This window comes from Culex quinquefasciatus, chromosome 2 (genome assembly GCF_015732765.1).
Source record: "Culex quinquefasciatus strain JHB chromosome 2, VPISU_Cqui_1.0_pri_paternal, whole genome shotgun sequence".
NCBI classification, from domain to species: domain Eukaryota; kingdom Metazoa; phylum Arthropoda; class Insecta; order Diptera; family Culicidae; genus Culex; species Culex quinquefasciatus.
The window spans coordinates 73,854,942-73,866,144 of NC_051862.1; the positions used below are offsets into that span (position 1 = coordinate 73,854,942).

At 42.7% G+C, this 11,203-nt stretch overlaps 2 protein-coding genes and 1 long non-coding RNA gene across 3 annotated transcripts; all 3 read right to left on the reverse strand.

Annotated features, from left to right (window-relative positions):
* Nucleotides 1-1,775: 1,775 nt before the first annotated feature.
* LOC6037975 lies at nt 1,776-3,305 on the reverse strand. The gene has a single exon (XM_001847773.2). The coding sequence runs from the start codon at nt 3,270-3,272 to the stop codon at nt 1,935-1,937; it is 1,338 nt and encodes a 445-aa protein (XP_001847825.2). The 5' UTR covers nt 3,273-3,305; the 3' UTR covers nt 1,776-1,934.
* On the reverse strand, nt 3,289-9,659 carry LOC6037976 (m7GpppX diphosphatase). The gene is made up of 3 exons (XM_001847774.2): nt 9,010-9,659; nt 8,790-8,935; nt 3,289-3,848 (listed from the first exon to the last, which is right to left on the reverse strand). The coding sequence occupies exons 1-3, from the start codon at nt 9,491-9,493 to the stop codon at nt 3,312-3,314; spliced, it is 1,167 nt and encodes a 388-aa protein (XP_001847826.2). The 5' UTR covers nt 9,494-9,659; the 3' UTR covers nt 3,289-3,311.
* Nucleotides 9,660-10,187: 528 nt separating this feature from the next.
* On the reverse strand, nt 10,188-10,835 carry LOC119767454. The gene is made up of 2 exons (XR_005277523.1): nt 10,512-10,835; nt 10,188-10,449 (listed from the first exon to the last, which is right to left on the reverse strand). It is a non-coding gene; the product is annotated as an uncharacterized LOC119767454 (long non-coding RNA).
* Between the last annotated feature and the right edge of the window lie 368 nt (nt 10,836-11,203).

Sequence of the window (11,203 nt, forward strand, 5' to 3'; positions counted from 1 at the left end):
AAATAAGAGAATCAAATAAGTAAAATCGAAATCAAATGGAGGATAGTAAACAAAAGCCGTTTAAGAAAATCAGTGAAACAAAATAAACAGATGATAGATAGTAGCTGGAAATGGAAAGGAGAGAGGAAACCCCGTTCTGCAACGTTCAGGTACATCCACAGCAGTTGACTCAACATACTGCGAATCTAAACAATACCGTCTACAATCACAAATTACTTCCCTTTCCCACATTGACGCGCCCCTTTCTTCTAGCCGTCTCGACTCTGACCCTCGCTGGTCAAAGGTTTACGATCCGTTTCCACAGGCCACCAGCTAGGTCATCATGAAAACCAAGCCAACGTGGAGGTAAGAAAATAGGACACTTGCAAGGAACCAGAGCTATACTGTTCTGATCAAGATAATTCGGATGATCTAACAGAACTACGGATGTAGTTAATTACGCTCCTTCCAGGATGTTCCTCGCCTGAGCGTCAACTGAAGAGATATCGTCAGAATCATTCGCACTTGGCCTGCTATTTGTTCTCAAATTTCGAAAAAAAACCCGGGATTTGTTATTTTGTTAAATTAAATATGGTAATTTTGTTGTAATCGTGTGGTAAAAAAGTATCTACTGAGATCAATTTTTGACAGTTTGACACCAACGAAATGTTTCAAGAAAATTTACCGCGGTAATTAAAAATCACTTCAACAGGAAGGAGAAAAGCTCGGAACTTAACCTCAAAGGTAAATAAACCAAATGAACTTTTTTGACAGGTGTCACTGCAGGGACATTTTTTTAGTTAAAATTTGAAATAGAGGAGAAAATCGTGACGTCAGAAATGAACTCAAATCACTCAAAGTTTATTTTGTGAGTGACTAGCAGTTTGATCTGGTTTGACAGCTACATTGTTCCCAGTTTTCTATAGGAGAGAAAAGGAGGCGAATACTTTATCAAAATCATACCTGTCAAAATTCTGTCGCGAGTTGCTTTTCTCCTCTATTGCTTCCGGTTTCACAAAACTCAAGCTTGCAACAATCAACGAGAACATCGAAGCCAAATGCTTCAACTGTGGTGGCGACCATTCGACGAAGAATCGGAGCTGCCCAAAGCGAGCTGAGTTTGTAGAAGTTCGGCAGCAAGCGACAACGAGGCACCCACCAATTCGTCGCAAAACACCACCAGCATTCACGGACGTAGATTTTCCTGCTTTGGCGTCACCAGGAGTGGAATCTGTTCGAGTAGTTCCAAATCTGCAGCCATTGCCATTGAATCAGCGGCCAAAAGTTGCAGAGAATACAACACCTCCAGGCTTCAGTCAGCAACCGAGCGAAAACCAACCAGCATCAACGGGTGAAGGCAGTAGTGACCAGTTTTCACCACAAGAATTTTCGAACATTTTCATCGAGATGATAACAACACTGCGTGGTTGCAAAACTCGCGCTGAACAAGTAAGAACCCTTTGGAGGATTCATCTTATAATACAGTTCGTAGTTTACTCGTTTTAATTACTTTTAATGTTTCATAAATTTAGTTTTTTTTTAGATTAAAGTTAGGATTAGTTGTTTAAGTGATTTTTTCTTTTTAACCCAAATGTATTCGATTCAATGCAAAAATGTAAAACAATTTAAAAAAAAAAAAAAATAAAAATAATGTGAACAGTTAATAATGAAACGAAAAGTACAACAAAGATGAAGGGCATTTAGGCATACTACTTGACATGTAAAGGAATTTAATTATTATAAAAAAGTTCAATAAAATGAAGATGTATTGATGTGAGGGAGCGATCTAAGTTTAGCAAAATTCAAAGTTACTTTTTATTTTGTTATAAAAAATATTGTAAAAATGAAAAATAATGAAAATGCTTTCTTTTCGTCCTAACAACAGCCAAAAAACCATTGACCTTCTGTCAAACACACATTTACTAGGCGCAAAGCGCAAATTCAGCTAGCATATCTTACGTAATGTCCAAATAGCTCAAGCTAAAGCCCAGATTGTTCCGGTAGCACTCGGGCACGTAGTCCGAGTTGTCGTCCAGGTAGCGCACCGCGGCGCGGAACATCTGCTCGGAAATCTCCACACTCACCACGTTGCTGTCCTGCAGCCAAAAGTTAAAGATGGGCTGCTGGTCAAACTGATCGTACCGGTACATCACCTTCATGGTGCGGTGCCGATACACGTGGATGTTCCGCTTGATCGGACGCTTTGGAGATGGCGTGAAGACGTCGTCGTCGTCGTCGTCTTCGTCGGTTGCCGCCTCTTTGGACTCGGACGGATCGTCCGACGCGGATGAGGAATCTTCCGCGTCCACGCCCTTGCGGATCTTGAACACATTCAAATTGGCGTCCATGATCTGCATCAGCAGGTAGAACAGCTCGCCGTCGTGGCCGGGGCGGCGCATTTCAAAGATGATTTTGAAGATTGGCGGCAGGCCCAGGTGGGAGATGAAGTTGTAGTCGTTGACGGTTTTGCGCACGAGATACTGGAAGTTGAGGAGGGCGTCGTCGGTTCGGAAGAGGGACGCCGGGTTGACGTGTTCCTGCTCGTGCTCGTCCGGTTTGAGGAATTGCAGGTTTTCGTACCACAATTTGACGCTGCCGTTGCGCTTTGCTACGCCGAGGAACTGGAGGCAGCACTTGCAGTACAGGAAGCGATCGGCTCGGAGGTGGACTCGCTGAAGATGCTGGCGGTTCAAGACGGCGTAGAACGGGCCGTAAAAAAGATCCGTTTCGGCCGGGGTGAAACTGTTGGGATGGGGTGAAGCGGCTGACGATGACTTGGACGAGCATTCTCCTTCGGTGTGAGTTTCTGGGGTGTCGTGCCGATGGCAGTACCACTCGTTACTGTCCATGTGGTCCGAGGGAAGCTCCAGGATGCGCTTGAAGGCCACCGGTTGTTCGTGCAGATCGTTTCCGCAGTTGCTGCACGTTACCGTATAGTTGACGCCCTTCTCCAGCCGGCATTCCAACTTGAGGTCCGTGCACGCGTTGTACTCGTTGATCTCCAGCACTTCCGAGTGAAATTTGTTCTCGTTCGTGTTGATCCGGAAGCAGATGTAGTTGTTCTTGATGAGCAGCGAGCTCAGCGTCTGGGTGTGCAGCTTGAAGAAGTCGCCCAGCCGGATCTCGTACTGTTCGTCGTTATTTTCCGTGCTGATCGTGATGCGATCCGGCGCGAGGTCGATCTTCGTCGATTTGATCTCCACGAAACGACGGCTAAAGCAGATGAAGAAGTTGGCACTTTGAAGTCGCGGCCGCAGCTCGATCAGCACGCGGTCAATGTTCCCGATGGGCATTTTGGCTACTTTGGCTTTACTTGATATGGAATGACTGTCTTATTCTAGTTTAACCCGCTTGCTTTCGGGTTCCTCTGCACTCTCCTTTTCTTTAGCTGCCTTCAACTTCCCGTACAGCTTGTCAGTCTCTTTCAAAACGCAACTGAGCGTCGCCCGCTGGTAATAGTCCGGCAGCAACTCCAAGTTGCTAATCACCGTCCCCAACAAATGGCTCTTCTCGCACTGAATCCCCGGCGGATCGTGCTGCAGGAAGGTGAAATGCACGTGCAAATGATAGAACGTCGGCTGGTAGTGCAAATACACCCTCAACCTGTCCGCCCCGATTCCGTACCGCTCGCGGATGGCTTCGGTTCCGCGGTCCCGCACGTTCCGCAGCAGAGGCAAGTGAGCGGCCGTAAGGTCACGCAGCGATTTGATCCCCCGCGGATGAACTAGCGCGAGTAGGTAGAGTTGTTCCAGTGTTTTACCGTCCCATTTTAGGTCCGGCAGCAGAATGAAACCGGTGCCGTCGTCGGCGGGGTCCTCGAACACAATGCGGTCCTGCTCCTTGCGGTGCTCGAGCACGTTGTAGAGCCACTGGAAAGGGAGTGGAAATAAAGGGGATAACGTGAGATTTAAGCGCCCATAGTATCGGAGCTCGAAAGGCATTGACAAAATTCCAATAAAAACATTACTTAATCCACACATGGTTGGTTTCAAACTCTAGCCTAATCGTTTTTTAGCATAACTTTTGAAATACTTTACTAAACTTCATAATATTAACTAGTGTCTTGTGGGACCCCAAGACGAATCGAATGAGACCAAAACGGTCCAAATCGGTCCAGCCAGTCCGGAGATAATCGTGTGCATATTTTTCGGTGCACGGACTCACATCCAGACACACGCACAGATATTTGTTCAGAATTTGATTCTGAGTCGATAGGTATACCTGAAGGTGGGTCTACAAGGTCAAATAAAGAAGTTCATTTTTCGAGTGATTTTATAGCCTTTCCTCATTGAGGTGAGGAAGGCAAAAACCTTCTGGGAAATAGGTTGAGGTTATGTCAATTCAGACCTTTTTTTGAATTCTTGTAATTTTAGATAGGTAAGTCAGATCTTGAAAATTCAATTCAATTCAATTCAATTCTTGTTATTTGCCGAAATAACAATTTTACATCTTGTGTGATTGGCTGGTTCGTAGAGATATGGCGTTCCTTGCAACTATTTCTTTTTTTCATTTACCGCTTGGTAACAGGAGGTTCTTTGAATGCAAATAGTCAAAAACTAGGGAAAATTTGGCCAAAAAAACCTAGTGAGATCGTAACTTGGGGTTCCTTAAAACTAATATCACAGAAAAGTGGTGGGGTCGAGTTCTGCTCCATTACAGGGGAAGGATGGCTTCTATCAATGGGTTGTCCGACATCTGGCAGCTGGTCCGGAACTTCTGGAATCTTGAAAATTCCTAATCCTAAAAAGGTCTTTTCAGAACCTTTCTGAAAATATATAATATGGCAGGTTTTCATGCACAAACCACCCTTATTTGCAAATTGTGAAATTTATATACAGCAGTTTTTCAAGCATTACTTTTGATGAGCTTTACTAAATCTTATAAATTTCAATATAGGGATTATGGGACCCTAAGACGAATCGAAAGAGGCCAATACAGTAAAAATCGGCGCAGCCAGTGACGAGATATTCCAGTGACATTAATTCGGTACACATGTCTACATACAGTCCAGACTCGATTAGCCGAAGTTAAATTTTCCGAGGCCTTCGGATAGCCGAGTCTGGACTGTACAGCCAAACACACAGACATTTGCTCAGCTGATGATTCTGAGTCGATATGTACCTGCAAATGAAGGTAGGTCTAGGAGGTCTGATCAAAAAGTTATTATTATTTTTTTTTTGAGTGATTTTATAGCCTTTCCTCAGTAAGGTGAGGAAGGCAAAACAATAAAATTATTGAACTCTATTGAATCTGCTACGATATGCCTCGAAACAGGTTTGCTTTTAACCTTCCCTTGGTATTAAAAAAAATCACACATAAGGTATTGGGGTCCTTTTCGACCCCAAACTTCAAAAAATCGTCAAAATTTTTGACCTATTCCGGTTCTTTTGGTCACAAATGAAACCGACCTGGAAAACCGGATTTGGTCACTGTGGCCACCGGGAATCGGCTACAACCGAAAAAAAGGCCTTTTTAAGACCCCAACTTTGACGACCTGTATCTCCGGCAAATTTCAACCAATCAGGATGGTCCGGGTTGCATTCGACAGGTGTATACCTGTACTTTGACCACAAATATTAATATCAGGGCCAGGTGACCTACCGGTTCCGGAAATCCGGAACATCCGAAAAGTTCATATTTTACTGTTTTTCACGTATATGTGATACTAATACTCTCATGATAGTTGAATTTGATCCATAAAACTTACTAAAAACACAATACACGATTGCCAGAACCACTCTGAAGTGTTAGTGACCACTTCCGGGTAACCTGGAACCGGTTCCCGGGTACCCGATGAACGGCCAATTTGATTTTTTTTGTTGAAAACCCATCATGTTGCATATCAAACTTCATGCAATTGAAAGATATGTCCATCTTTGATAATGCAGTTGATCGCTGAGCTATCCTGGCCAATTTGGAACCGGTTACCGGTGGCCCTTTGGGGACACTTCCGGAATATGAAAGAATCTCTATCATCCGACGTATCAAACTTCATGAAATTGAAATATATGTCAATCTACGGTCATGCCGTTGTTCGTTGACCCATCCTGGCCAACTTGGAACCGGTTACCGGTGGCCCCTTGGGGACACTCTCGGAATATGAGAAGTTTGATATGGCGGATGATAGGGTTTCTCTCATATTCCGGAAGTGTCCCCGAAGCGCCACCGGTAACCGGTTCCAGATTGGCCAGGATGGCTCAGCGATTAACGGCATAGTTCGCCAATGCGAACACGGGCAGCGCTAGTGTTTCAAGGCGGTTTTAACGTATTTTTATTTGGCTTGAATTTGAATTTTGCCTCAGAAAAATGAGCAAAATTTGTTCGTGGTGTCATGTCCGTTCGTCCGTTCATATGGCACACAATAGCGTACAGGAACTTAGAAAAAGTAACGCTTTCGACTTTTTCCGATCAAGCTTAAATTTGGTGGAGCTATTGATATTTACTAACAAAATATGTAACAATCTTGATTTTTAACCAAATTGGACCATTCCTTTCTTTTTATGGCATCGCCGCAAAGTTTTGCGATTTTCGTATTTTTTTTTTCAAAGAATCTCTTTTTTCAAATTGTCATATCGCAATTCGCAATTCGCAATTTTCAGTGTAAGAACGGGCCTTGACCGATCTTATGCACCAGGTTCCCGACGAACACGCACTGCCCTTACACCTACATCTCACCCTTGCTCTGAGTCAGTACGAGCAGCACGCTAGAACACGCTTTGAGTGTTCGTGCCAGGCATGCACACCTTCTTTTCCGGTTACGCATTTTAACTCGGCCGGGGGTGGTACATTACGTAGGGTTTGATGTAAGTATAAGCGCCTAACCATTTAAAGTGTGCCTATCAACTTTCATTAAAGCAAAAACTGTTTTATTTTGAGTTTGAATTAAAAAATTAGTTGTTATTTTACTGTGTATTGTTTTCTGCTGAAATCTTCCTAGTGTTGAGTCGTGTTTATCTGTTGCTATTTCTTTTGTCGCGTTGTTTTGTTACAATTTTTGGTCCTAAGCATGTTATAAAAGTTTACCAAAAATACAATAATAATATTTGTGTTAATCCTTTAACCATTCCATAAATTGAGTAAGGGCTCAAACCTCACTTGTTTGAAAAAAAAGGGTGAAGATTGAAAACAATTGACAGTAAAAGAGAATTTATTTTATAAAAACAAGTATCAATAGTAAGAGAATGATGAGCGTATTTTGAAGAAAAAAAAATGAGAAGCTAGATGTATTAGATGTAAAATTAGACAATAGTTAATAAATAGAGATACAAAACAAGCTTAGATTATAGTAATGATAATTTATAGGACAGATAAAGAATTATTCAAATAAATAAATTCGCAATAAAATCAAAAAAGATTAGGCGAATGATAACTAGACGTGATATTACTAGTACATTAAGGAAAAGTATATTTTGAAGGGAAAAAAAACAAAACAAAGTTTGTTACAGCAGTATCAATTGATAGAAAAGAGTGGAAAAGCTTTGAGAGATAAGAGAATCAAAAGTTAGAAAAATCAAAATCAAATGTTGGATATTAAATAGAAGAATCAGTGAAGAATTGGGAATCAGAAGAGCAAAATAAAAATAGGAGATAGGTGGTAGCTGAGAATGAAGAGAAGAGAAACCCCGTTGTGCGATGTTTCAGGTACATCCACAGCAGTTGACTCAACATACTGCGAATCAAAACAATACCGTCTACAATCACAAATTACTTCCTTTCCCACATTGTCGCGCCCCTTTCTTTTAGCCGTATCGACTCTGACCCGCGGTGGTCAAAGGTTTACGATCCGTTTCCACAGGCCACCAGCTAGGTCATCATGAAAACCAAGCCAACGTGGAGGTAAGAAAATAGGACACTCGCAAGGAACCAGAGCTATACTGTTCTGATCAAGATAATTCGGATGATCTAACAGAACTACGGATGTAGTTAGTTACGCTCCTTCCAGGATGTTTCTTACGTGGACGTCAACCGAAGAGCACGCAACAAGGTCAGTGCCATTGCATGCTCTTAGGTATCAATCCTTGGCCTGCAATCTCTTTTTTTTTTTTTTTTCCTAGATATGACAATTTGAAAAAAAAAATCTCTTTTTTCAAATTGTCATATCTAGGAAAAAAAAGAGCAACAGCGACAGCTATTTTAAAGGAAATTTGACGCTGAGTTGAATTGCGTTATGTTATGAGATTTTCGATTGGAACCAAACTTTGTTGCATTTTGCGCAACTAAAAAAAACATGCTCAAATAGCTTGATCAGAGAAAGTCGAGTGTCGAGTGGTATGCCACTTGGCGCGATATGACCCGTAATCTTAAAACTGACATCTTTGTAGCAATCAAAAGTCCTCAACGGTTCAAATTCCAAACCCTCCAAATATTTCCCATTCCAATCAACCAGTTGATTATCGCACAGCCGATAGACACAACACGCCAACCAATCATCCCATTCACAGGTTTCCACACCACCAAAACAACGCAGCAGTGCTCCCCGCTGCTGCCTTTTCATGCATAATCCACGATCCATCGTTTTGTGCTGATTTCAGCAGCATTTTCTAGCCCGCGCGCACCAACTCATCGCGACAACCGTGTTGGCGTTTTTGACGGCACCACACCGCGAGTTTTTGCGTGTGCAAATACCTACACAACACACACACACATTCCTTTTACCCATTCTTCTTCGTCACGACGACCACGAAATCGAAAATCGCGCGCGCACTCACAACGAACGAATGATTCACTTTTTCAAGGTCTTCCCCTCGTGAACTTTGTGACCCTCCCTCCCCGGCGCCCCAGACATGGAAATTGATCGGACGTAATCTCACCTCCAAGCTCAGCTGTTCCTGCTCCAAGTGGGGCAACGTCACGGTCTGATAATCGGCGGCCGTTTCCTCAAGCAGAAACTTTTGCTGGGCGGCGAATTTCACGATGTGTTTCTCGCTCGCTGGATAAATGATTGTCACCTTCAGTTCTGGAACAAAGAAGGAAGCAACATTCGTTGATTGATTCTGCGAGACCAGAAAGAAGGTTCGTCACGTGACTTACGGTTAATTTCCGGATCCGTCAGGCACTGAAAGTTCCCGTACACGTCGTTGATAAACTCCGTTCGCAGCTGTGATTTGCTCGTGAAGAAACTGTTGCGTTCACTTTCACCCGTCGTTGTCGTCGTCTGCAGTTGGCCCTCGGTGAAGGCCGTCTTCTCCAACGTCACGATGGCCTGCTGCTCGCGGGAAAGGTCCCCAAAGTGGCCCAGTAGGGCAACCGATTTGTGGGTGCTGTTGTTGCTGAGAATACGCACCAGCTCAAACTGACTCAGCTGAAATTGACAGGCTTTGGTTCCTTCGCCGTTGTCTACGGACGGCCGACCCGAATCTGACTGTGATGCTGACGTAGGTGCTGCTGCTGCGACGGCGACGACTGTTTCTGCTGGCTGCTGCTGGCCTTGGCTTGATTCGTCATCGTTGCTTTTGTTGTCGATTTTGGTTGAAACTTCCTCTTGCTTTTTCCCCTCGATTACACCCTCTAGCATGATAGGAACAGCACTGTTTGATTAGCCGGGAACTGTTTTAGGTAATCCGATTAGATTAAACAGCAAGCAGCGCTTAATTTAATTTAAAATTAAATAAAATTAAACTGAAAAAACACGAGCAGCCTGTTAGAGCGCGATGGAGTCTCGAGCAGAAGGACGCGCGCGCAATCAACAGAAGCGCCAGGTGACAGGTGACAGTTACAGTTGTCAAACTGTAAGCGTGCAGGGGGTGGGTAAAGGAAGTTGCACCCACAGCGCCAGTGATAAACAGGAGTTGGATCATTTTACCGAATATAAGAAATTATACGCACTGATAATCAACATTACACACTGTTCAGTTCACTTTTACACACTTGTATGGGATTTTCCAGTTCAAGTATGATTACACAAAAGTGTGTAATCATACTTGAACTGAAAAATCCCATACAAGTGTGTAAAAGTGAACTGAAAAAAGTGTAATGCTGTTTACCAGCACGCAAAATACACATAACACAGATCTGTGTAAAATTTGACACAGATCGCCCAAAACCGGGAATACACAGAATCTGTGTAAAAGGCTTGTACACAGAAGTGTGTACAGCCGTTGTCTGTCAAATCTGTGTAATTTTTCAACCAGTGACCTGTGTAAAATTTTACACAGATCTGGGTAAATTATTTCAGGCACATTTTTTTACTTCTAGATTAATAAAAAACGTTTTAAATACTTTAATTAAATCAAAATAAAACAAGATTGATGTTTATTGATGTTCAACAGTGTCTGTCGCTGAATTATTTTACATCTTTCGGTCGATATCATATTGGACGATGTTGGAGCTAGTTTGGTCCCGGAAAGTGATCTAGTTTTCTTGGAGCGATGATGTATCCGTTCCTGGCAGAGCGTTCCACTTCAGGGCCTGCACATCTAGGCTTTCGGACGCAGGAATTTGGCTTCATTGACATCATTCATTCAATCAACGCTATGAAAAAATATAAAGTTAGGTTAGGGTAAGACTGTGAATATAAAGTATAATTTTCTTACCATCATCCGCCGACTCTTGACCAACTAACAATTCCTTGGATACGGCATCGATTCCAGTGCAATAGGTCCGCTATCTGGAAAGTTGACTTGTTTAATAAAAGCAATTCATGTAATATTTTTTAGAAAAATTACCCACCATCTTTGCTAACTGCTGGTTGCTCTGACTGCTGAAAAAATGCCAACACTTTTTTACCCAGATTTAAAAGGGAAGCTGATCGAAAATCTGTGTAACTTTTTACACAGATCTGTGTTGAAAATTTACACAGTTTTGACAGCTAGAACATGTTCAACAACCTGTGTAATTTTTTTACACAGATCTGTGTTATCAGGATTTTGCGTGAGTGCGCGGGAAGAGACCCCTGACAGCCGTTTTCGGGCGACTTTGTTATTCAGATTGTCCTGCCATGGGAGCGTTCTTTTATTACGTAACGCAGTATGGGGAGAGGGGGGGTCGGAGGCCGTGTTACGCTCCATACAAATTTTTTGAAATTTGTATGGAAATTTTGTTACGAGGGGGGGAGAGTGGGTTTAAAAGTCCGATTTTTCGCGTTACATAATAAAAGAACGCTCCCCATTGTGCAAAAAAAAAAAACTATAAACTATAAAATTTGATATCTCTGGAACGAAACATATTCCTTTCTGTCGATAAGTGCTTTTTATGTAAAATCGGACGGGGAATACGGTGGTGAGGT

What these genes read in the sequence shown, in the direction of transcription:
- LOC6037975 (XM_001847773.2), bottom strand. Translation starts at nt 3,272, where the DNA reads ATGCCCATCGGGAACATTGACCGCGTGCTGATCGAGCTGCGGCCGCGA.
- LOC6037976 (XM_001847774.2), bottom strand. Translation starts at nt 9,493, where the DNA reads ATGCTAGAGGGTGTAATCGAGGGGAAAAAGCAAGAGGAAGTTTCAACC. An exon ending in GACGGATCCGGAAATTAACC is followed by an intron (nt 8,936 to 9,009) that starts GTAAGTCACGTG and finishes TCTTTGTTCCAG; the next exon opens with AACTGAAGGTGACAATCATT. An exon ending in AGGAACAGCTGAGCTTGGAG is followed by an intron (nt 3,849 to 8,789) that starts GTGAGATTACGT and finishes CTCCCTTTCCAG; the next exon opens with TGGCTCTACAACGTGCTCGA.